The 25173-nt window shown below is 52.2% G+C and overlaps 4 protein-coding genes across 6 annotated transcripts in view; 2 read left to right on the top strand and 2 right to left on the bottom strand.

The window, feature by feature from the left end:
• Positions 1 to 628, bottom strand: part of RNF115 (ring finger protein 115) — a 51798-nt gene extending 51170 nt beyond the window's left edge. Inside the window, exon 1 of the mRNA XM_051992836.1 lies at positions 469 to 628. Within this exon, the coding sequence (XP_051848796.1) occupies positions 469 to 570 (102 nt within the window). The 5' untranslated portion in view covers positions 571 to 628. The remainder of the gene's footprint in view (positions 1 to 468) is intronic.
• Positions 629 to 951: 323 nt separating this feature from the next.
• On the top strand, positions 952 to 10971 carry POLR3C (RNA polymerase III subunit C). The gene is made up of 15 exons (XM_051992835.1): positions 952 to 1103; positions 2146 to 2326; positions 3785 to 4040; positions 4120 to 4308; positions 4597 to 4685; positions 4970 to 5074; positions 5181 to 5273; positions 6297 to 6377; positions 6599 to 6650; positions 7092 to 7152; positions 7627 to 7777; positions 8470 to 8571; positions 8686 to 8735; positions 9167 to 9316; positions 9671 to 10971. Exons 2-15 carry the CDS (start codon positions 2180 to 2182, stop codon positions 9750 to 9752), a joined length of 1608 nt encoding a protein of 535 aa, XP_051848795.1. The 5' UTR covers positions 952 to 1103; positions 2146 to 2179; the 3' UTR covers positions 9753 to 10971.
• A 2041-nt stretch (positions 10972 to 13012) lies between these two features.
• NUDT17 (nudix hydrolase 17) lies at positions 13013 to 15787 on the top strand. Of its 3 annotated transcripts, XM_051992838.1 has the most exons (8): positions 13013 to 13219; positions 13442 to 13628; positions 13916 to 13941; positions 14127 to 14219; positions 14428 to 14526; positions 14657 to 14793; positions 14885 to 15034; positions 15182 to 15787. In XM_051992838.1, the coding sequence occupies exons 1-8, from the start codon at positions 13028 to 13030 to the stop codon at positions 15228 to 15230; spliced, it is 933 nt and encodes a 310-aa protein (XP_051848798.1). In that variant the 5' UTR covers positions 13013 to 13027; the 3' UTR covers positions 15231 to 15787. The 3 variants fall into 3 exon arrangements, with proteins under 3 accessions (XP_051848798.1, XP_051848797.1, XP_051848799.1); XM_051992837.1 differs by lacking the exon at positions 13916 to 13941; XM_051992839.1 differs by lacking the exon at positions 14657 to 14793.
• PIAS3 (protein inhibitor of activated STAT 3) lies at positions 15322 to 24756 on the bottom strand. Its single transcript, XM_051992834.1, is given in 15 exon segments — positions 15322 to 16550; positions 17131 to 17168; positions 17357 to 17490; positions 17700 to 17868; positions 17978 to 18111; positions 18387 to 18547; positions 18684 to 18757; positions 18872 to 18977; positions 19146 to 19280; positions 19537 to 19627; positions 20169 to 20219; positions 20473 to 20557; positions 20954 to 21163; positions 21166 to 21373; positions 24651 to 24756. Coding segments are annotated over 15 exon segments (1965 nt in total). The 5' UTR covers positions 24753 to 24756; the 3' UTR covers positions 15322 to 16283.
• Positions 24757 to 25173: the final 417 nt, after the last annotated feature.

Genomic DNA, 25173 nt, shown 5'->3' with positions numbered 1-25173 from the left:
CTTTCACGAGGCTCCCCTCCAGCCCCCAGCCGCCTCTGCACCTCCCCTCCCCCCCCGAGAGGACCCCCTGGAGCGCGGATCCGTTATCCTCACCCGCAGGCGGGGAGAAGGAAACGTGGAATAAAGTAGAGGAGAAACCCTAAAGGATGAAGACCAGGAGTGCAGGAGCGGGGAAACGCGAGAAGCCGGAGAGGTGAGGGGGGGGCACGGTGCCCACAAAGGAGCCCCGAGGAGAAGGCGGCACGGAGCTCCCCGGGGCGAGGGGGTCCAAGGACAGGGAGGGACTGGGAGAGAAGAAAGGGGAGAAGAAGCGGATACGGGGAGAGGAGAGGTTCAGGATCCCCCTCCCACGGCAGAGAAGGGAAAGCCTGGGGGAGAGGAAGGAGAGTCGGGGTCGGGCTCCCCGCTGAGAAGCGAGGGATCTCCCGTGGGAGCCCCGGGGCGGGGGATGGGGGGCGGGTCTCTTACCGGCAGCTTGGGGCTGACCTCGCCCTTACAGCAGTGGCAGAAGAAGCGGTGCGGGGGGACGGCGGCGCCCGCGCCCGCACCAGCCGCCGAGGCCTCCGCCATCTTCTCCCGTGCCCGTCCGGCCGGCCGCCCTCCCGCCCGCTGCCACAGCCCGGTCCTCCTCCTCCTCCTCCTCCTCCTCCTCCCTAGCCGGAGCCGGCAGCACCAGCGGTCCCGTGTCACGTGACTCCGCTGAGGCACCAACGAGAGGGATGCGCCGGCTACAGCCAAACCACTCCCCAAGCCCGCGACCAACGAGGCGAGGGAAAGAGAGGCTCTTCCGGCGCGGCCAGTAGAGCGGCGCCTCCCGCTAACCCCCCAGCCCGACGGCTCCCAAACGTCAGTTCTCCTGCGGGCTAGTGAGAAGAAGGGACTCGTCTGCCCGGAAATCGCGAAGAACTGGGAGGGCGTGTAGAGTGGCATACTCTTTATCCCTTCCTGCTCTACCCCCGCCCTCGGGAGCGGAAAGAGCGTGAGAGCCCCTGCGGCCTCAGAAGACCCGGAAGCAGTTGTGAGCAACGCGGAAGAGTTCTATTCAGGTGGTCTCCCCGGCGCACTGTCTCAGATACTATACGAGTGAGGACGGAATCGTGATTGTAAGCAACAAGGTTCCGCGTTCGGAACCGGAAGCAGAGACTGGGCCCGAACTAATCGCGAGAACGGGGAGGCAAAGGAGGGAAATCCATCTTGTTCTAGGGGGTGTACCGGGAAGGAGATGGAAGGAAGCAATTCAATTTAGTTCTCTTAAACATATGTGCCAGGCGCTGTGGTGCCTGCCCTCAAGGAACTTAGAGTCGATATGGCCTGGAGCAGAGCCAGGGATGGGCCCTCGATGGGACACGGTGCCTGATTGTAGACACACACTGCCCTTCTCCCAAGGCCGGTGTCTCGGGGTCCACTCCCGTCTGGACGTCCCAGCATCCAGTCTTCCCGCCTTTTTTCACCTCTTTCCCCTGGTCTCCATAAAGAACTTTTCTTCCTTTGAAGGACTGGGGCTTTTCTTTAGAAAGAGCTTTCGAGTTTTAAACATTCCATTTCTTTACAGAATTAATTTTTTTTTGTTTCTCTGTCATTTTTTGTTTTTGTTTTTTGGCAAATCAGTCAGGGTTAAGTGACTTGTCTAGGATCACACAGCTGGTCACTATCAAGTTCTTGAGGTGGGATTTGAACTCAGATCCCCTGGCTCTAGGGCCGATGCGCTATCCTTTGGGCCACCTAATTGCTCTCATTCTTTTTTGTTCCGTCTTTTGTTCTATTTCACATGCTAAGAACTCAGTTCAGTTGCTTTATACCTTAGTCAGTGCGTCTTTAGTAAGTACTTATTAATAAGTGCGATTTCATTCATTTCTTGTTTATTTTTCTGGGACTTTAATGCTACCCAGGAGTGTGAATTTGTGCTCTAAAATTTACTATTAAAGAGCCAAACGTCGTCATCATCCAGTTTCTACCTAGGTATTTTCCATCATTTAACTTTTTCCTTGCCTTCTCCTGCTGCACTTAGTTTGCACTTCTTTGACTCCCAGTAAATTTATCATTGGGAAATCTCTCCTCAACCTCTACTTAAGAAGACGAGGTAGCAGAGGCCTTTTTTTTTTTTTTTTTCATTTTTAACATTTTTAATTTTAATCATTTTATTAGGTCCAGTTTCCTAGTACTGAAACTTCATAACACAATGACTCAAGCAGAAATTAAATTATGTTCTTTGCTGCTCCAAGAACATTTTGGAGAGATAGTGGATAAAATCGGAACTCATCTCATCAGAACAGGCAGCCAACCATTGAGAGCAATTGTTCATGACACAGGGACATCACTAGATCAGGTAAGTCTGTACAACATCTGCTTTGCCCCAGTTGGGATCCAAATGAAGTCTTGTTGAAAGGGGAATCTACTGATAGTCAATAGTCATCAATATTTATTAAGCCCCTTCTATGTGCCAGCTCCTGGCTAAATTAGGTATGTAAATAGGAAAAAAAGAATGACAAGCCTTACCCTCAGGGAGCTTAAAATCTAATTGGAGAAAACAATATCTTAAAGAAAGTTGAAGGGGAAAGGAGTAAAAAGAAATCCAAAATGAATTAAATCCAATGGGAATGAAGTCTCCCCTACTGCTGTAGGTTGAAGTATTTCATAGCTCTGCCTTCCAACAGAGGGTCAGAGGGCAATGAGGTATGAATACCAAGACTAATTGGATCTTAAGAAAATTTACCAATGCTAATTTTGCTAGAAAAGTTAGAGAAAATAAGAGCAGGCAGGTGGAAATGAGATTATAGATCTATAGTGGGAAGGAATCTTAGGAATTATTTATTCCAGCCTCCTTATTTTAAAGATGAGGAAGCTCAGGGCCAAATATATTAAATGAGTTGCCCCAGCTCTTAGGATTCCCAAGTGATAAAAATCCAGGATGTAAAGCTATCACTTTTTTGTCCTTTTAACACTATACCAACTGTTCTCAAACTTGTTAAGTCCCTGGACTTCTTTACACTTGTAAACATTGAGAGAAATTCCCCCAAGAGCTTCTATTTCTGTGGATGGTGTCTATTGATATTTGCTGTATAAAAATTAAAACATCTCAGTATTATTTTGAAAATATTCTTGACTTCAGTGACTCCCAGGAGGGTCTCAGGACCTGTAAGGCTACCCAGACCCACTTTGAGAATTGCTGATATAACCCATAAAATAAAGGATGATTGCTTTCAAGGGGAAAAATCAAAGGAAAGAGTCACCAAGATGGGAAAGGCTTCTGTTTGTTCTTTTGGTAGAAAGAAAGTAGGGAGTTCCTAGCAAATCACTGATGAGATTCTTGAAGGTGTGCAAAGTGCTCTTTTCCACCTCACGACATCCTTATGAAGAAGATGCTAAAGTTATGATGATGTCCATTTGGCAGAGAAAACTAAGACTCAGATTAAGCCACTTGCCAGGTCACCTAGCTGATAAAACAGACCTGCTTTCCCTTCTCATCTCTGTCTCTGAATCCTTGGCTTCCTTCAAGACTCAGCTCAAACATCATTCTCTACAGAAATCCATCCTCAGTCTCTCCCTCTTTCCTAATCTGCTAGAACAATGATTTTTGTTCATCTACTCTGTGTCTTGTATTTACCTATTTAGATACATATTATTACCACCATCATTCCCCCATCTAAACACCTTCCTTTATGTCTCCAATGCTTGGCACATGGTGGCACCAAATAAGTGTTTTTTGATTCACCGACATGTCCCTCTCAAGAATACTAGAACTGTCATGAGTTGTGTTTCCTCTTCTTTTTCTTGGGCCTGCCAGGTGAAAAAAGCCCTGTGTGTCCTTATCCAACATAACCTGGTGACATACCAGATACACAAACGGGGCATTGTGGAATATGAAGCCCACTGCAGCCGTATTCTGCGCATCCTGAGGTATCCCCGCTATATCTACACAGCCAAGACTTTGTACAGTGACACGGGAGAGCTGATCGTGGAGGAACTCCTGCTCAATGGGAAGATGACCATGTCGGCCGTGGTAAAGAAGGTAGCAGACCGACTCACGGAGACCATGGAGGGTAAGTTGATCCCCGGTCTTTCTGTGGATCTTCAGCAATCACAGCCCAGCCCATTTGCTCTCTACTGTCTTTGTTACAGATGGGAAAACCATGGACTATGCAGAGGTATCCAGCACATTTTGCCGTTTAGCAGACACACACTTTGTACAGCGATGCCCCCTCGTTCCTGATCCCCCAGAAAGTGCTGAGGCTCAGCCACCACCACCTGCCCCAACACTTAGCATCAATGAGAAGGACATGTACCTGGTCCCCAAACTAAACCTTATAGGTAAGGAGTGTCCTGCCAGACCTATCTGGCTTTTTGAGACATGAGGTGTACCTTTCAGAAAGTGTCTTCCCTTGTGGTCAGTGCCCTCAAAGCTGAGAATCAGCTCTTCCCAGCCCTGTTCCATCCGTTAGTCACCAGGTGAAAATCTTCAGTTTTCTGGGGCTCCTCAGAACTTCTATAGAAATAACTTCTACATCTCTAAAAGACTGAGAGTCTCCCACCCATGTCTTTATGTTTAGTCCCTTCTACTTGCAGAAGGACAATAACTGAATTGTCTTAATCTGGCAGGAAAAGGAAAGAGGAGACGATCATCTGATGACGATGCAGCCGGAGAACCTAGGCCCAAGCGGCCCAAACAAACAGCAGAGAGCAAAGAGGTAAAAGCAAAGAGCTTCGTGGCTGGGACCACTCCTCTCCAGACAGGCCAGTTCTGGAGTGGACATGCCCCAAGGATGGCAGAGCTGCTCAGATAAGAGATAGAAGGGCCTGACCTCACTGATCACGGAGCAGCATCAGAAGGGAAGTCTTCTGCCGGGCCAGACCAACGGAGAATACTCTGTTCTGAAATCACCCCGTGCATTTTCCAGGAGCTCTGTGCTTTTCGAAAAGAGTTCATGCCTACAGTTCCCCTGACTCCTTGACTCTGCCTCTCCATTCACAGCCAATTCCAGATGATGGCATTTACTGGCAGGCCAACCTTGATAGATTCCACCAGCATTTCCGAGACCAGTCTATTGTGAGCGCAGTAGCCAATAGAATGGATCAGGTATCTGAAAGGGATGGGTCTCTCCTGCCTTGCTGCATGTGACTGTAGGTGCAGGGCAGAACAGGGACCTTGGGACAGAGTTCTAAATGTCACACTGTTCCAATAGACCAGCAGCGAGATTGTCCGGACCATGCTGCGAATGAGCGAAATCACCACTTCCTCTGGTGCTCCCTTCACTCAACCCCTGTCTTCAAATGAGGTGAGTGCCTTACTGCCCTTACCACAGCTTTGCCTTTCTCTCTAGGTGGCTGTGTAATGCACTTAATCTTCTTGTGATGAGCAGGTACTCAGGATGGAGTGGGAAGTAGAAGCAGAAAGAAATGAAAGCTTTATTTTTTTCAGATCGATTTATCCAACATGGATTTAACATTTGTGTTAGACATTGTCATAGGTGCTAAGCATGTTCTACAAAAAAACTATCTGTACTAGTATTCATTCTGCCCTGGGGGGGAAATTCACTATATGTATATCTGTACATAGATAAGTAAATGCAAAGCATATTAAATAGGTAAAAAGTGTCCCAAAAGTTCCAAAAGCTACCAAACCTTTAAAAAGCTGGACTAAAAAAAGATTTTAGGGACAGCCTGTGCGTAACTTGAAAAGGAAACCTGGAAAGGCAGCAAAGGAAGTTGAGAATTCTAAGGGGCATAGGTGAGGAAGGAATACTTTAAATATGGGGGCACCAAGGACAGCTAGGTGGTACAGTGGGGAGAACACAAGCCCTAGAGACAAGAGAATCTTAGTTTGAACACAGCCTCAAACATTTACTAGCTGCATGACCCTGCCACTTAACCCCCAGTTGCCTTTAAAAAAATTATATGAGGACACCATCCCTGCCAACACAGGCCAACAGCTAGCTGGGCACTTTAGCTAGATGAATGCATGAAGAGAGACAGATAAGGTGCATATTGAGATTAAATTAGGAAATGCTTATAAATCACACCAAAAACCATAACTGATGAGATACGATTCAGTGCCCAATGTCCCAGCCTACAAAATTGAATAACCTATAACATTACCTGATTTCCCTCCCTGACCAATTTGTGACTGTCCATTAGTATGTTTCCTGCTGGTTCTACGAGAATACTTCCAAGCCTAAGGACTTCCCTTTCAGATCTCTATGGAATTGACTCTTCTCCCTGTCCCTCAGGGCGTCATTTATCTTGATGTCAGCAATTGCTAAGAACACACACCTACCAACTACTCTTTTATTATCCTCCAGATCTTCAGATCTCTCCCTGTTGGATATAATATCTCAAAGCAAGTTCTTGATCAGTATCTGACTCTTCTGGCAGATGACCCAGTAAGTCGACTTTTTCCTATTTCTGTTTTTTCACCAGAAGTATTTCTACAACTGACATCTGGTGCCATTCTCCTCTAATCTTGTTCTCAGCCAGTCCCAGGCAATCCTCCCACTTTAACCTTTTCCAAGAGGATTGCCTACCAAAAGCCTCTGACCATTTTTGTTCCCTATAATGTTGTCATAGGGCTCTTGAAAAGGCTCAATCTCTTCTCTTCCTGCAGCTGGAGTTTGTTGGGAAGTCGGGTGACAGCGGTGGAGGAATGTATGTCATCAGTATCCTTCCCACACAGATATGCATACTAGGCAATCCTGGTTAATGAAACATTGTCCCTTCCCTTGGGATTCAGAAAAAGACACAATTAAGTAGAACACTGAATCTGGAACTTCTTTCTGCACGTCAAATTTTTCTTTAAAGTTTAATGACAATATAATCTAGTGGCAAGAATCCTCCCTACACCCCCCCCCCCAAATAAATAAATAAACAACTTCTTGGCCAAGTCTTGGGGTCAGCCCAGGTTCAGCAGAAATTTTTGGTGTGCTCTGTTTTGAACTAGAGTTTTGCCACATTCACATAGTGTGAGTGAACCCACAAAACAGCCTGCTCACAATCCCCAAATGGCTAGTCCAGACAATATGATAACCACATCCACCTGCAGAGCCAGGACCAGCCCACAAGGCCTAAGCTGGCTCAGTGACCTTAATGCTCCCACCCAGATCTCCACAAGGCATTGGCATCCCTAGCTATGGCAACGCTGGAGTCCATTGTGCAAGAAAGGTAAGAAGCAGCTTTGAATGAATAACTCCCTTCTGTGTGTGAGAACAGAGGCACACTGTCGCTCTCTCTTCCTTGTCCCGCCTTCCCTTCCTGCAACTGATGGGGACCCTGGGGAGCAGAAAGGAACCTGAGAATCATGTTAGTGTGATTCAAGGCTAATTCCTTGCACATGCATTATTATGAGCTGGGTGGAGATCTTTCCCATGGACCCCAACACTAATCCCACTTTCTTATTATGCTGATTTACTGGTCTCCAGTCTGGTCATTGGCTGTACCCCATCTGTATCCCAAGCCCCAGGTACTGATCTTCAGCAGATCTTTTGGAGCTCAGAAGGATCTCATGCCTTCCTCTCCACTCATACAAAAATAGAAGATTAGCCTCTGGGAGAGTGAGGGGCAGCCCCTGACCATTGGATGGGAGGCAGGACCAGTGCCATATCTCCTAGCTTTAGGGCTCCCTTGATCCTCTTCCAGGTTTGGATCTCGCTGTGCCAGGATATTCCGGCTCGTTTTGCGGAAAAAGCACCTGGAGCAGAAACAGGTGGAAGATTTTGCCATGATTCCTGCTAAAGAAGCCAAGGACATGCTGTATAAGTTGCTGTCTGAAAACCTTATCTCCTTACAGGTAACCAGGGCATAGTGACTGTACTGCCAAGCAGGCGGGTATTCCCTGAGGTGGTCGCCCTATGGCGGTTTGGTAGCAGGCTTTGGGATTGCAGGAAGGAGGAGCCACGGGCTGTGTCCCCAGGAAGCTCCTGCCCTGTCAGAAGGCAGAATTTATGCAGCATTGTACTGTGTGCCAGGAGATGGCCAGGCCTCTCTTCAGGAAGCTCATTCTAGGGGGTGAAGGAGGTAGCATGCACACACCTTATATACGTACTGGGTGGAGCTGAGCCTCAGAGAGAAGGCTCTAGCCTTTAGCAAAAAATGGGGCTAGAAAAGGAGCATGAAGAAAGGTTGGATTTTACCTGCAAATTGAAGGAGGCCAGGAGGTGGAGGTGAGGAGGAAGAAGGCCAGGAGATACACATCAGGATGAAAAACATTCTAGCTCTTGTCTTGGGAGAGAGAAGATGATGAAGGGTCTTATACCAAGATATATATAGATATAGATACAGAATTAAGAAGCCCAGTGTCACTGGCTTGGAAGTCAAGGGAAAGGGGGTGCAGGAATCCTGGGAAGGAAAGTGTCCCCCACTGGTGGCAGTCACAGACAAGAGATGAAGCAGGAATACGTATAGGATGTCAGCCGGGGCCTGATGAGAAAGAATCTTTGTGGGTGCCGGGATGCCACGTCTGCTCTGCCCTCTGCAATACAGGAAATCCCCAAGACGCCGGACCACGCGCCTTCCCGGACCTTCTACCTGTATACGGTGAACTCGCTGTCTGCTGCCCGGATGCTGCTGCGCCGCTGCTACAAGGTACCCACCCACACGTCTCCCTCAAGGGGGTCACCACCATGGCATCCCTTGCTTCAGCCCACTTTTCCCAAACTGCTCCTAGGCTGGTACATAGTGTCTCTCCTCTCTTCCCAGAGCATTGCCAACTTGATCGAAAGGCGGCAGTTTGAGACCAGAGAGAACAAGTAAGTGACATTTTGGTCCATCTTTGCTGCTCCCGGAGTCCAGAGACATTCCCCTCTAGGCGCCCCTGAGACGGGACGGGGCCTGGATAGAAGGAAAGGAGAATGGAGCAGCTTCGCCGGCAGGGAAGGGCCACGGGCTCCTGACCAGGGATGGCAGCTCTGGCTGGAGGCACAATGTTCCCCTCTAACTTCATGGGAAGTTTACCAGGCAGACGCTTCCATATAAATCCTGTAGTGGGAGGCGGGGGGATTAAGGGCTCTCAGGTTGAGGCCGCTCCATTTCCAGGGGGGTTTCCAGGGCAAGTCCTCTAGAAGCCAGGCTAAAGCCAGGCTTCAGGTTAAAAAGCTCCTAGAAGGAGAAAGCTTTCTCTAAAGGGAAGTGTGGGACCCAGCGGGCAGCCACTCATGCTGGCTCTCTCCATGCCTGGCAGGCGACTGCTGGAGAAGTCTCAGCGGGTAGAAGCCATCCTTGCCTCCATGCAGGCCACAGGAGCCGAGGAGGCCCAGCTCCAGGAGATCGAGGAGATGATCACGGCGCCTGAACGCCAGCAGCTGGAGAGTCTGAAACGCAACGTCAACAAGTGGGTTCCCCCGGAGCATCGCTAGGAGCTTTGGGCAGTTTCTCAGGGCCATGGGTGATCAGAGGAGTTAACATTTTTCAGGCACTTTAGGATTACCTCTATTTCCCTGTTTTGTCCTTCCCACACCTCTGCAAGGGCCAGTACTTGGACTGTCCACCATTTTCTAGATAAGAAACCCGAGGTCCAGAGAAATTACACCATTTAACCAACTTTTACACCTCAAATACTGGAGGCAGGATTCACACCCAGGCCTTCTACCCACTAAGCAGCACTGCCTCCTGCTAGCGCAACCACTGTCCCCTGCCATCCCCCGGGGAGCCACGTCCCTTCAAACAGGCTTCCCTCTCTCTGCAGGTTGGATGCCAGTGAGATCCAAGTGGATGAAACCATCTTTGTGCTGGAGTCCTACGCAGAGAGCACCATGAAAAGATCCTGACCCAAAGGGGAGTCTTCCAGGGGAGCATGGGGAAGGATAGAAGGACATGGGGTCATCCTTGTAGGACATGGACGTGGTGTGTTATGTCACATTCATTATTCCCCAGACAGCAAAGGCTGCCTCCCCTCTGTCAGATAGAAAGGCGGCACCTTCAGTGTGGGCCCCTGGGAACCATGGCTGGTAGAGACTGTCGCCTGCCCCCTGGGCGCCCGGCCATTGCTGCCACCTGCTGCCACCTGCTCCCTGGTGTTGGGAGGAGCGCAGTTGCCTCTCCCTGAGTTAGCTTATCTTCACCAGGTGCCACATGCGTGCCCCCAGCTCCACAAATGCCCCAGCTGCCTCGGAGTGCTGTGCAGTGAGGTAGCTCTCCACATCTCTTTCTGCATCATCCATAATGGAATAAATCCTGCTCCATGCTGCTTTCGTTCCTGGCCAGCAGCTGGATGGCATAATGGTTAGGGTGCTGGACTTGGAATCAACAAAATCTGATTTCAGATGCTGCCTCAGAAGTTAGCTGTGCCATCCTGGCTAAGTAATTAATTACTTTTCCCATCTGTAAAATGGGGGTACCAGTAGGTTCTACCTGATAGTTGTGAGAATCAAATGAGATAATAGCTACAAAGTGCTTTGGCAAACATGAAGTGCTATGGAAACCTTCGATAATGGGATGTCTCTAAGACTTGTATCTGGATCCTAAAAGTGAAGGACCAGAGGCTCTCAATGGGGATGGAAAAAGTTCTGCAGAGGTGAGCCCCAGGATTGGCATGGGGGGGTGGGGGAGGGGAAGAGAGAGGGGGAGGAGCAGTCTTTTCAGAGGAAGGACCTGCTAAAGTCCCAACCTCCTTTAGGAAATTTTTGCTCATCCTCTAATTCTAGGAACTTCCCTCTGTTCATTATTTCCCATTTATCCCCTCTATAGTTTATTCATGAAGCTTTTGCATGTTGTCTCCCTTAAAGTCAGCACCACTCTCTCCCCCTTTGCTGACTGTTTTATTTTGCTTCCTTGTCTCCACGGTTTTGCTCAGAACCTGGCACATAGTAAGTGCTTAATAAATATCTATTGACTAAAGGGTTTTCCAAGTACAATTAGGTACAGAAAGGTATGGGCAAAAGATAAGACATCAAAGGAATAGGACTGGATCGAGAATACAAAAGCTTCTGCTTGGCACCCTTCAGTTCACAATAAAAGTTGGATCCCATTTTCTTCATGAAACAAAAATATCACCTGCGCTTGCCTACTTCAGTGAGTATGTGAGGAGCCAAAGGGATGCACTCCATGTGAAGAGATTTGGAAAAGCAAGTGCCACTTTAAGGCACCTTATAGAAAGCCAGAGACTGGTGCTGCAATTAGCCAGCATTCTGATAGGCAAATAACACACCCTGAGCTGACTTTTGTTTAGATTTTTTTTTTCAATCATGTCTTTTTTTTTTTTTTTTTTTTTTTTAATAAAAGTAACCTCATGATAGCTAGTTATCAATGGTTCATGTTGAGCTGGAAGTCAAATCCGGTGTTGAACACTAGCTGGGTGATCGAGTGAGCCACATTCCTATTTTCCTCAGTTTCCTCAAATGTAAAAAGAGTTTGAAAAGGATATCTTTGCCAAGAACACTCTAGTGGGGTTACACGAGTGTGCTAAGATCGCTTCCAGTTTAAATTGTCTTATGACTTGTTTGTGTTCAATATACTGGATATATAACATTTGCACAGGCTCCTTGCTGAGAGACATCATAATCTACCCCTTATGTATCCACCCTGCACTCAGGATGATCTTGTCACCTAAAGGTTCTAGCACTTAAGTATATCATCTTCCTAATCTAAAAAATCTCTTTGGGGACAGCTAGGTGAGGCATCAGAACACTAGCCCTGAAGTCAGGAGGACCAGAGTTCAAATTATATCTCAGACTTCCTAACTGTGGGACCCTGGGCAAGTCACAACTTCAATTGCCTCAAAAAAAAAAAGTGTGTAAATAGATATTTCCTGATATTCTTCTGAATGTCACTGATTTAGTTAGGAAATGGTGCCCATGATGACAGGGACACGAATATGAAAAAGCTCCACCCTGGGCATCCCATAAACTTAACGTGGAATCTTTCCATTAAACCCACCTTCCTCTCAACTTTTTTTTTTTTTCCTGTGCGGAGCACTACCGGCTTTCCAGCCTCAGGCTTTTGTCACCCTCCATTCCTCACTCTCCATTATCTGTGTCCAATCAGCGGCAGGATTTCTACATCTCTTCCCACTTATAGCAGTTCAGGCGCTTAGCACTTCTTACACGGGGTGCGGCAAATAGTCCAGCTTCATCTTTAATCCACACTTGATGTAGCTGCCAGATGGACAGCGCCAAAGCACACGCCTGCCCCTGCTGCTCCCTTGCAGCTTCCCTAACTCCCTTATCTTACAACAAACCATGAGCATCTGTTTGTCCTTAAAAGCCCCTGGGTTCCATCCGCCTTTCTAGATTGAGTTCACATGAGGTCCTTTACATAAACACGCATGATACTTCAATCAAACTCCTTTTTGCGGTTCCCCAAAGATATCATACCCTCTTCTGTCATTTCCATATTTCAGATCCTACTAGGCTCAAGGAAAAGGAAATATGTGTAGAGCTCAAACCTCCTACAAATGGCTTTATCTGTTGAGTTCTCTCTCCTAGTCGGTTTCTCGTCTGTTAAATGGGTCTAATAAAGCACCACAGGGTGAAATAACGTACGAAGAGCTGTGCCAACTTTAGGTGCCACATAAATGCCCGTTATTAAGCAATCAATCCAAACGCAATTACTACATTTCCACAACGTTCTGGGTATTGGAGGTAAGAAAGCGAAATAGTCCTTGTTGCCTTCAAGGAATTGCCATTTTGTTGGGGGAGACCTTATGGACTCGTCAAAAACAAATACAAAGGATACTTGAGTGAGTATGAAGGGTTGGCTGTGAAAACTCGGGAGGAGCAGAAGCCCTTTAGTCTGCAAAGGCCTCCGGTGCGGAGAGCCTAACGCATAATAGGCGCGCTAAATGACGGCGGGTGAAACAGCATGGAGACAGAATGGCTGGGCTGACGCCCAGGGCCGCGAGCAGGAGGTCCGGACTGCGAGGGACTGCCGCCGTTTGATCCCAGCAGGGGTCGGGCAAGGAGCCCAGGGCACCAGTGGCGGGTAAAGCGCCGGTCCAGAGGCCGCGGATTCCTTCCGTCCCACGCCCGGGGAGGGGCGGGGTCTGTCGCGGCTCCGGACTGGCCGCCAGGGGGGTTGCGTGAGCTGCTTCCCGGCCGCCTCCACCATGGCGCAGGCCCGCGTGCTCCTGCTCCTCTCGGGACGCCCGGAACCCGCGGGCTTCGCGCGGAGCGTGTGCGGCCGCCTGGGCCTGGGCGCCGGCCCGGGCCCCTGGCAAGTCTACTGCGGCCTGCAGCCGGGGCGGCTGCTGCTCTCGGACAGCTCCTTCTCCGGCGCCACGGCGCAGCTCCCGCTGCAGGTCCGGGGAAAGGGTTAGAGAGGGAGGGGGCGGGAGAAGAGCTAGGGGTCCCGAGCCAAGGGGAGGGACCCATGGTGCATGGGAGAAGGGAAAAGATCCAGCGTGGGAAAGGATGGTTCGGCGAAGGGATGAGGCTCTGAGAGCAACCCGGAGCCTGGAGAGAGCCTCGGTCCTTATGAGCTTCCAACTCAGTGACCCCGGCTTCCTCCCTGCTCCCTCCAGCGCCCCCCGTTTTGCCCTTTCTTGGCCCTGGAGCAGCGGCCCCCCGGAGCTCCATTGCTGAAGCAGCCGCCGGACCGCGGAGTGGACTTGGCGGTGGCCGTCATCCTGCAGTCCCGGGACCAGACCGTGCTCCTGACCCGGAGGGCCTCGAGCATGCACACGGCCCCCAACCTCTGGGTCCCTCCAGGTGAACCCCCTGGGAACCTGGCACCTGAGCCTTAACTACCCCCAGGCCAGGAGGGGAGGCCGGCACCCCTCTCCCCTGGTTCTTTCCCAACCGCATGGAACCCAAACACGTCTCAGGGGCTTTGATGCCCCAGCACGGGGGACCAGGACGGGTGGAAGGGAATGGCAGGGACCCCGACTCCGCTGTAGTTGCAGGATTTCGGTCTCCCAGTGCATGGGGGGAAGAGGGGATAGTGAAAGGGCCCACCCAGGCCAGGGCCCGCAATCACCACCCCCTTGTTATTGTAGGTGGACACGTGGAACTGGATGAGGAGGTAACTACAGCTGTAGAACCGCGACCTTGGGGGGATGGATGAATGAATGCCTGCTATCCTGGAGCACTCCCCGCGGCCTCCCGCTGTATTAGAGGGGGGAGGAGAACGGGAGCCTTCGGGGGAAGCAGCCTGCCGGCAGATGTCAACTCTGGCAGCCACCTGAGCCTGCTTTCTCTGACCTCCAGCTGCTGGATGGGGGACTCCGGGAGCTAAGGGAGGAGACAGGCCTACAGCTGCCCCAAGGCCAGTACTCCTGGTCGCCTCTGGGACTGTGGGAGGTGAGTGAATCCATCAGCCCTCTGCCCGGGGAGCAGCGCCGGGGCCCCCAACCCCACTGAAAGGCCCCGACCAGCCCAGCTGTCTCATCCTCCTGGAGCCTGTGACCTTTCTCTCCACCTTCCGCTCCCCTTTTACAATTTGACTATTGAAGGCACTGGGGCTTCCTGATCCGAGAAGTCTTCACCTGCCTTGTTTCCCCCCTCCTAGTCTGCCTACCCCCCCATGCTGAGCCAGGGCCACCCTCGACATCACCACATCGTTCTCTACGTGCTGGTGACTTCCCAGGAACCAGAGAAGCAGCTACAGGTAGAGTCGACAGCGGGGCAAGGAAATGGGGCTGAGTAATCGGGGAATAAAAGCCCCCCACAAGCCCTCTGGCACGTCTGCTGAGCCACTTGTGGCCCAGGGCCCCTGAGATCAAGTGTCTGACCCCCAGGAACGGGTCCAACCGAACCAGGAGGAGGTCAGTGCCTACGTCTGGCTGAAGCCCGATGTGCTGGCGGCGGTGGCGGCCTCCGAAGGGGCACCAGATGCACCGGAGCCCCTCCCCGCACACCTGCCGCCCTGCGTTCAGTAAGTAGGGGCCCTTCCCACCTCTCCGCCCAGCCCACTGTGGTACCGAAGGCGACTCCGGGGGTCGCTGACCTCTGCCCCTTGCCCCCAGGATCGTGGAGCTGCAGGGGGACGCGAGCCAGAGCCTGGACCTGCCTACGTCCACCCTGCTCCGGAAGTCTCTGAGCATGAGGGAGGACGAGGAGAGGGTCAGCACAGGAACCAAATTCGCTCTTGGCCTGTGGCTACAGCATCTGAAGAGGTGAGGGAAGAGGAGACGCGCAGGTCTCACTGTTCAGTTGTAGTGTCTGAACTAGGGCGGGGCAGAGGGGAAGGAGCGCCTGCTGCCCTCATCCTCAGCTTTATCAGCCCTTCACCCGTCCTGTTTGTCCTGTCGTCCCCACCGTAGATCCCCAAAGAACCCCACCCCCGTCTCCCCGAAGCCGGGATCAGAGTGAAGCTGGGACACCGGACGCCAGCCTCCCCACCACCACGAAGAGACATCTGGAGAGCCCCGCAGTGAGTCATCCATTTCCCTGCGGACATACATGGGATTCACAACCTTTATTGTCGGTGAGAACATTGCTACAATTTTGGAAATATGAAATTAAATTAAAAGAAAGGTTCATAAAAGAGGGAAAGGTGAATTTAGGGGAAGGGGACTGAATGCCCCCTCCCAAAAGGTGCAGAATGAGTTCCATGACCATAACTCTAAAACTATGGTTCCCTTTGGAAACTCAGGCCCCAGGATAGGGAGACCTTGGGGAATCATCATCAACTTAAATATATATATATTTATACTTTTTATTATTTATATATAAATAGAGAGCCAGGCAACGGGACAAAACTACCTCCTCTCCCATCCATCTTTAGAGAGGCAGAGGAGGTAGATCTCCTCATCCCGTCCTCAGTCAGACTGAGAATGGGCTAAGGGTCATCATCTTTGGAGTTTTTTTGGTTTTTCTCATTTATGTACAAAAAGCTGCAACTGAAAATAGAGATCTCAAGCCCTGTCTTTTTCTCTCCATTTGTCTGTCCCATATGTGGAAGGGGAACAAATGGACATAGGAGAACTATCAGGTGTTTTAAGGGGGACCAATTGACATCTCTTATCCATCCATCCACACATTCCCCCTCCCACTCCGGCTGCTTCAGAGTTAGACCTGAGGCACGGAGCGATTGGGGAAAGGAAGAAAAGAATGGAAAATCTTTTAGGCCCAACTTTTAGGCACAATTCTTACATCTCTCTGCCCCTTCTTGGCTTACATGTCTCCATCTGAAGAGCATTTCCAAAAATAAACCCAAAATGTCTTTTTTAAAGAGGTTAAATATTAACCCTTTGGGTGCGAGTCCGGGCAGAGAGGGGGCCAAGAACGTGTGTCCACGAGTTTCTGTTTGTAGCCTCTGGCCACAAACCCCAAGGGAATCAGTTGAGGGGCTGAGGGACAGGGCTCCCCTGCGGTCCCCACTTGGTGCCAGAAGTGGGTGAGGAGGTCCAGAATCCCGGAGTTTCAGTCCAGGGAAATAATGTCCGGCCGACAACCGGTCAGAGAAGACCCTGGAGGCAGGGGTCCCCCGTGTCCATCTCTCAGGGCCCCTCCGGGGGCCACAATGCTGCTGACCCGGCCAGGAGGCGGTGCTGGAGGAGATCCTCGGTGAGAGCTCCCCAGAACGGGAGCCAGTGGACCCAAGAAGTGGGAAGGGGTGCCCCGGTACTGGAAGAAATGGCCAAGGGTATCCTGCTCGTCTATTGAGGTGATGACCGAAGGACTGTAGTGCTGAGGGGGAATCGGGGGAGAGAATAGCTAAGACTTTCGTTTTTCCCCAACCTCCCACCCCTCAGACACTTCCCACATACTCCCTCCACACTTATAGAGATCCCAGAGAAGGCTGTCTAATCCACTCGAGGGTTTTTCTCTGAAAAGACGGGCTCACCATGAGCGGGAAAGCATTTATCCCCAGCTAGAGACATCCCACCGCCTCCGGCCTCCTCCAACGCTGTGGGCGTTCAGAATGCATGGAATGTCTGGGCACGAGAAGGGTGTGACCTGCTACGTGGGGGGGTGGGGCCATGGAAAGAACTCTGGGACCAAGGGCTTTGGGATAGCTAGCTTCTGGGTCCAGCCTCGCCAGCCACATGACCTTCTGAGCCTCAGTTTCCTAATCTGTACACTGAGGAATCTTTTCTAGCCCTAAAATCAAATTCTGTCCCTTCGAAAGGAAATCAACTGTCTGCCCATCCCCTCAATCTCATCCCACAGCAACGAGAGTTAAAAAGAGCCCTTGTAAGAGTTAGAAACAAACCTATACGAAGCTACAGAGACTGGACACTGTGGTGGAAAGGGAAGGAATTCTTACCTGACTCTCATTCTGAAAGAAAGTAAATAAGTCCAAACCTGTGAGAAAATGGGAAAAAGAAAATCAGCCCGATTCTGCTACCTAAAACTTCCCCAGATGTGGGAATTCCCTGGGAAGTTAGAGATATTGGAGGGGCAGGACATACAAGGATCGTTACCTAATCCCGCAGCAAAAAAGGGCAGGGGGGTTTCTTTTGGAGGGAGCCATATTTGGAACGAGGTCATACCCTGGATTTCGGCCCCCAGTGGAAAGGCTGGTGGGTACTCGGGAAGAGGGAGGCCGGATAGGAAGTCACTGCCCAGGGTGCCCATAGCTGGGCTCCGGAGCACAGATGATGGCTGGTGACTGGTAGCCAGTACTCTATAAGAAGAGAGGAAGCTGTCAGCTCCTCGGAAGTCTCCCTAAATCCCCCCCCTCCTCTGGTTTCCCATCCAGCCCCGACCCCTAACCACTACACGGAAAAGCTGACATATCCTCCCTTCTTCCCCTCATCCCCACACGTCCCCAGTGATCTTGGGAGGACTTCTTGCTCTAAACCCCAACTTCTTTCTCAACCCAGTTCTTTATACCCTTTGCCTCCAGGGGGACCAGGGATGGCCGCCGAGGTGACTGGGCAGTGCTTCTTAGGAGGGGGCAGGTCTTCCTCATCTGAAGAGCTGTCAAGTGTCAAGTCAATAACTTCGATTTTCTTCTTGGTCTCGGGAGGCTTGCCCTCAGGGCCAGGGCCAAAGGGGGGACCTGGAGATAGTGGAAGGATGGGAATCACTAACCGGAGGGAGAAATGGTCTGATACCATCTGACCCCTCACCACGTTTGGGAATGAGCAGGGAATCATCCCATTACTCACCATCTAAGCCATAGCCTGTTGTGGGGCAAACCTCCGGTGGCTCCTTCTTGGGCCTCATTGGGCACCAGGATCCATCTTCCATGAACTGGATCTCATCACAGTCAGTGCACGAATTCAGAATCTCCATGAACAATCTGGGAGAAGGAAGGAGGAGGTCATGGGGGGAGGCAGGAGGAGATCAGGGGATGTGGTTGGTGGAGAAAGCCCATCAGCCTGGGGCGACAGAAAAGCGGGCATTCAGGACGTGGACTACCTGCGGAGGGCTACTGGGGCAGAAACGAGAGATCTCCGGGGGGAGTCTGGCTGGGCCGGGGTGTCCAGACCCATCAGTGCCCAGGCTCTCCGTGTCAAGGGAAAGAAGGGGGTTTATCTGGGCGTCCTGGACAAGTGGGAGCGGACGTGGCCGTACCCATCTATGACCAGGGATTCGTAGGGAGCCTTCTTGTCACACACAGGGCACGTCCACGTGGGCTTCTTCTCGTTCATCTGCAGGTAGAGGGCAGCGTCGAAGCTCTGTAGGTGGGCACAGGTGAGGGCCCGGCACGGCACAGCCAGGCGCATCTTCCCTAACTGGGGAAAAGCAGGGCTTCTCAGCGTGTTTCCTCTGCCCACCTTCCCCTTTCTGGGACACCTTATCCGGGAGTCAGCTCGGCCTTCTCCGCCCCCCACCCCGGGCCCATCTCGGGTCTCCCCCTCCCGTACCCACCGGGCACATGAGTGACACCCGCAGGCTGGTGGTGGCCACCTCACTGTCAGGGTCGGCGGTCAGCTTCTCCTTGACTGAAACGAGATCAGAACCAAGATGAGGGAGTCGGGCCGGCGAGGGCAGGCACGGAACGGGGCTGGGTGGGCAAGGGACCCCAGGAAAGGTCGGGGATCAGCGAGAGAACTTACTCAGTGCCCGAGAGTGGTCTGGGTTGCGGATGCCCTTTGCTCTCAGTTTCTGCAGCAGCGTCACTGAGGTCAGCTGCCTCACTAGGTACACCGACAGCGAATAATTCTGGGGAGAATGTCAGCATCTGTTCCCCGTTACTGTGTCACTTACTCCCCAGTGGCAGGGGGGTCTGCGAACGATCCCCCTCCCCTGAAACACCCGTCGGACACCACACGGCCCAGGCTCCCTCCGCTTTTCCCCCGCACGCGGCTCACCCCCAGACCCCCAGCTCACCCGTCCAAACTCAGACGACCAGTTGACCACAATAGTATTGGGGACAGTGGCTGAAAGTCGGACTAAGGATGTGATGTTGATAGGTCGGCTGGGTCTTTTGGGTTCAGCCCCATTCTTGGTCGGGGGAAGATAACCCTAGAGAAATGGGGAAGGTCAGGGCAGAAGCAGCCCTGGTCTCGGGGCTGCAATTCAGAGTTTGCACATATCTTATGCAAAACTTGACCTTGGGAGGCTAGTGTTATACGTACCCCCTTTGGGAGAATATTCCCATTTAGAATATTCAGAAAGAATGAGGATGTAGGGATGGGACTCTTTGGAAAAGGGGACCACCTGGGAAGGGGATGTTGTCGGGACAAGTTGTGGGGAAAGGGGCTGGGAAGGGGTCACTCACCGGCAGGGGACACAGTTTCCCATTAACCTTGACAAAGAGGTTAGGAGGAAAATAATCTTCCTGGGGGCAACTGGTCTCACAGAGACAGAACCTGATGAAAGATTTGGGGAGGGGGAGAGAAGGTACAGGAAGTTACTGTCCAGAGTTCTAGCTCCTGTAGCTGTGAGTCTGCAGACATAGGTAAAAATTAAGGGCCAAATCCAGGAATAAAACATATTTCTTGCCTACAAAATTCAAGAGAGAAACTTCCTTCACCCCAAATGTAAGAATTATCTACCTCCAAAGAATGAAAATCTCCTGACAAAAGGCCTAGACGATGGGCAAGCAACATCTGAGATGGATAATACAATGAGGAACATTATAATTATACTTTTTGAAATGGATATATTTTTGACATTAGAAAAAGCCACTCTACATATAGCACGACTATTTATTTTGTGATAAATCAAGTTGCGTGTGTCTCATAGCAAACAAGAAAAGCTGCTTTGAGACTTCAAGCACGGGAGATCGAATTTTCAAAATTTCTCTGGGTCCTTTGTAATTCCTGTTTATAAACCATCACCACCACCACTCAGAGGGGACATGGACCAGTGTTTCCCAGTGAGAAGGGTGTCTTCTGGGAGATGTCTCACCTGAGCTGGACCTGTACTGTATAGTCGCACTTGGCCCCAGGCAGGACATCCCTAAAACAAAGAGAAGGAGAGATTTGAGAGGGTGGGGTACAGGAAGGAGATAATCTAGAGGGCTAGAAAGAAGCCTGAGAGATGGACAAAGAGATGGGAAAGAACTGATGGGTGAGGGCAACAGATGGGAAGGCAAGGTGACTAAAGCCAATTTAGACAAAGAAGGCAGATCAGATCAAGATGTGAGGCCCAAAGGCCAGGATTCAAAAACATGGCCAAGGACAAGGGACTCGGAGGGAGGAGGTCCAGGTACCTTGAGGAGAGGATCTGCTGCACTTGCTGTGGCGTCAATGCGAAAGTGAAATGAGCCTCCTCAAACCTCTGGCTGTTTGTGGATGCTAGGTACACAGAGAAGAGAGACACAGTTACTTGTGCAGGTAGGTGTCCCCCCCCCAAGGAAGCAAGCCTCCCCTGCCTGAGAACCAGTGGTGCTTTGGGACGCTGAGGTTCAGTTGTGCCATTCTGTGTGACCCTGTGGACCAAGGTGTGACACTGGCCACGGGGTTTTCTTGGTAAGGATGCTAAGATGGTTGCCATTTCCTGCTCCAGTAGGTTAAGGCAAACAGGGTTAAGTGACTTGCCCAGAGTCGTACAGCTAGTGAGAATCTAGGCCTTGATTTGCCAGGGCCCAGCATTTAAGTCCATCGAGCCGCTGACCAAGAGCTCGGTTCCTTATTTAGAAGGGGAATGTAAATGGAGAAGTACAGGGGAGGCGATCAGGGCAGCTTCCGTACCGAGAGTGGTGGGCCGGATGAGTTCCCCGTATATGTCATAGAAAGGTAGCGGCCTCATGGTGACATCAGGGTGGACTGGCTGGGGCAGGGAAGGATGGACATCAGCCTCACGTTTGGGCCCCCCCAGGAGGGGTCCTGAAGGCAGGAGGCTGGAGGGGGCAGGGGGCAGGGGGCCAGGAGGAACGATGGGCGGAGCTCCTGGGGGCAAGACAGCAGTGAGAGCTCCGAAGGGACGAGGGCCTTCCGGGGGAAGCGGCGTCGGTAAAGTTCTTTGATCTTCATCTGGACGCTGGGGCCACAGCCAGACTTGAGAAGCTGCAGGGCCTTGGTCAGTAGTTCGTGTTTCCTCCCACTCTTGTTGCGTCCTGCAAAGCCCAGAAGCACCTGGAGCTCAGACACCCGGAAACTCATCACCATGTGCTGGGAAGAGAAGGCGCCACAGGTGAGCTGGGGGCAAGGATCCCAGTCTGAGATTAGCCACAGCTCGACCTCCCTGCTAAGGAGGGATGCCCATCCCAAGGAGACCCTTCTGCTGAGGAATCATTGAGAAGAGCCCTTAACAGGCGGCCGCCCCGTGGACAGAGCACCGGCCCTGAAGTCAGGAGGATGTGAGTTCAAAGGTGACCTCAGACACTGAACACTTCCTGGCTGTGAGCCTGGGCAAGTCACTTACCCCTAATTCCTCAGCAAAAAAGAGAAAGAGAGCTTGACTTCACATGACTAGATGGAATAGCTTGGGCCTCTGAAAGAGATGGCCCAACTCTAAGAGAAGAGGTTGGAATTCCCCCCCAATTGGTGTCCTTCCCAATTCCTGTTTCAACAGGTCCCATTCGGTGTCTCCCAACCCACCCCCCAACATCCGCCACCTAAGCATACCTCTTTCCCTTTGGTAGCTAACAGAAAAACCAGCATAAACAGAGTTGGAAATGGAACAGTAATCTCCCCTCTTCCCCATCACCTCCCTCCTTCCCTCCCTAATCTTAACACTAGGCAGCAGCACAAAGCTCCTAACCCTCCCCTTAAAATTTCTTTCTCCTCTTTCTTACTTATTTTTAGATTCCCAGGCCCACCCCAGCTTTCTAAGAGATAAGGTAAAGGAATGAGAAAAAAGAAGGAAGAGGAAAAAAGGAAAAATGAAAGGGAGGGAGGAAAAAGGAAGTAAGGAAGGGAGGGAAGAAAAAAGGAAGGGAAGATGGAAGAAAGGGAGGAAAGAAGAAAAAGAGGGAGGAAAGGAGAGAGAAAGGAAGGGAAGAGAAGAAGGGAGGGAGGGAGGGGGGAAAGGAAGGAAGGGAGAAAGAAGGGAGGAGAAAGGAAGAAAAAAGGGAAGGGAGGGAGGAAAAAGGAAGGAAGGGAGGGAGGGAAGAAGGAAGGAAGGAAGGGAGGAAAGCGAAGAGAAGAGAAGAAGGGAAAGAAGGAAGAGCGGGAGAAAAGGAAAGAGAAAGAAGGAAGGGAAGAGAAAGGAGGGAGGGGAAAAAAGAAGGAAGGGAGGAACAGAGGGAGGGTGGAAGGAAGGAAGGAAGAAAAAAGGGAAGAAGGGAGGGAAGAAAAGAAAGGAAAGGAGGGAGGGAGGGAAGGAAGAAGGAAGGAAGGAAAGGGAAGAGGAGGAAAAGAAGGAAGAGGAGGAAAGGAAAGAGGTGAAGAAGGAAGCGGGGGAAGAAGAGAAGGAAGAAAGGGAAGAAGGGAGGGAGAGAGGGAGGGAAAGAGGGAGAAAGGGAAGTAACACAGGAAGGAAGAGTGGGGGTTAGATCCTGGGGGGGAGGGGAACAGAGAGACTAGGGCCAGGTGGCTGGAGGATCTCTATGTAAATCCCAGCCCCCACTTATGCCTCATTCCATGTAAGCCTGGAGGCCAAGGCTTCTAGGGAAGATTTCAATACCCTTCAAATCCCTTTTCACCTTCAACAGCATGACCCTACCTCAAGATCTCCCCATTTCAGGGGGAAGGAAAACTAAGGCCCAGAGCACAGGGCACAGAAAAATCACAATGCTAGGATGCTGCCAGGAACTGGCTTTCCCCCTTGGACCAGAGTACTTCATTTGACATAAACTGGGACCTTCCTTTAATAAAGGGTAGAAGGACTGGAGCGATTCCTGAAGAAAGGAGGAGTGGCTCCTCTCCCCTGCTGAGATCCAGATGGTAAAGCTCTGACCTGATCCCCCAGAGAGGAGGAGGCTTAGGGATGGAGGAGGAAGAGGGAGGGGATAGCATCTAGGCAGAATGGAATGGGAAATCGCCTGACAGGGAGTACCAAAGACACCCATAACAAGACCTAAAATGGGTCCCCACACATTGCTTCATTCCAAAAGGAGAAGGGGCAGCTTCCGGACAATATAAGGATCCATCAAGGGACAGACCATTTGGAAAGCATTTAGCAGAGTGCCCAGCACCCAGTAGGTGCTTCATCAGTGGTGTTCCCTTTTCCTTTCCAGTCTGCAGAAGGGGTGACAAGTCCACAAGGGAATCTCGGCTGAGACACTGCCAGTCCTGAGTAAATGGCTGGGTCTCCTCATCCTTTATCCTTCACCTCGGAAGCTTCCCTTTCCTGTCCTTTCCTGCCCGCCTTCCCCCCTACCAACCAGAGGACAGCTTAACGACGGGGCGCTCTTTGAGGAATGTGGCTGCCAATTTCGCGGCCTTTCCCCCGAAAGCAATCCCTTCCATGTCACCGCTACATGGAGCCTCCCCTCCTTTCTTCTGTCACCTGTAGATTTCTCTCTTACCTCCACAGCCCCACATTTGCATCCTGACATCGGCCCTCTTACAATCCTCGATGCCTCGTGTTCTCCCATCTCATTCACACACCTCTGCCTGTTCCCCACAGCTGTCTCCCCCAGCTCTGCCTCCCCCGGATATTCCTGTGCCCTCCTAGAGCCCCATCCCCACCTCTCCTCCATCTCCCACAATTCTCTCCCTGTGCCCTCCCACCGCCAGCTCCCTGCATCTCTGTACCTTTCCACGGCTTCATCCCTACAATCCTGGGACTCCTACAATCTTATGCCTTGCCCTCCTCCCCCAGTTCCATCCCTCCAGCTCAGCTCTCTCCCACCCTAACTCTGTGCCCTCCCACCGTCTCAAACCGACATCTCTGCCCTCCCCGCAGCCTCATCTTCTCCCGGTGCCCTCCCACAGAGCCATCTCCCCGCATCCCCTCCAAATGAGGATGTTCCCCTCTAACCCGATGTATGTACGGTACTAACCTCCCTCCAGGAGCGGTGGGGTGTCTCCGAAGAGATAACGTACGTTGCAGCGCTTTATCCATTTCAAAGTGCTACGTAGATGCCAATTACCGGGCTAGTGCTCTCCCTGCCCAAACAGCGCTGGCTCCCCTATGCCCCTGCTCCCGAAGGTCCGAGCCCCTGCTAGACTCCCCCCAGCCCCGCCCCCGTGGCCCTGCCCCCCGCGGGCCCTGCCCCTCCATCCCTGCCCCCGGAGGCCCCCGCCCCTGTTCTGCCCACGGCGCCGACTCCCTGAGCATCGCCCTCGCCGCCGCCCCGAATCCGGGACCCCCGCCTCGTCCCCCGCGTCCCTGCCCCCAAAGTCCATCCTCTCCAGGTGTCCCCGCGCCCGCATCTTCTCCTGCCGCCCTCGGGCTCGGCCCCCGGGCCTCCCGCATCCCTGCCTTGCCGCTTTCCCCCCGCTTCCCCGCCGCCCGAGCTGGCGAGGCTCGGGCTCGGGAGGCTCCGCGGGGGTCCGGTACCTTTAACTCGCCCAGCTCCGCCATCTTGAGACATCGCAGGCGCCGGAGCCCAGGCCCAGGGACCGGCGCGCAACTCCCCACCCCGGGGCCGGCCGCAAACATCGCCCGCCCCGCCCCGCCCCGTTCGGCCTCCTCTCCTGGCCTCTCCCCCTCCCATTCCCAGCCCCGCCCGTTCGACTCCGGCCAGGCCACGGCCTCGGCCTCCTCCCCCTCCCCCACAATTGGAAGCGGCAGCCGCAGCACATCTGGCGTGGAGGGGGATGGGGAAGGCGGGGGCAGCTGCGGGCTCCGAAGCCCGTCTGGGGAGATTCGGGGACTACACAGTCCTCCCGGGGCATCCGCGAGTGCCTGCGGGGGCAGAATGCTGGAGGGAAAGTGGACGGGGCGTTCGGACTCAGGGACACACCGGACCCTGAGATGAGGGGCTCCGCGGGCACTCAGTCGGGGCTGGGGACACGGAAGCAGTGAAGGAGTCACAGATTCTCAGAGTCCGGATAGCAGGGGCGATCCAGAACTGCAGGAG

Source organism: Antechinus flavipes, chromosome 4 (genome assembly GCF_016432865.1).
Source record: "Antechinus flavipes isolate AdamAnt ecotype Samford, QLD, Australia chromosome 4, AdamAnt_v2, whole genome shotgun sequence".
In the NCBI taxonomy this organism is placed as follows: domain Eukaryota; kingdom Metazoa; phylum Chordata; class Mammalia; order Dasyuromorphia; family Dasyuridae; genus Antechinus; species Antechinus flavipes.
The sequence above is the reverse complement of the archived record's forward strand: the minus strand, read 5'-3'. Positions and strand labels throughout refer to the sequence as shown.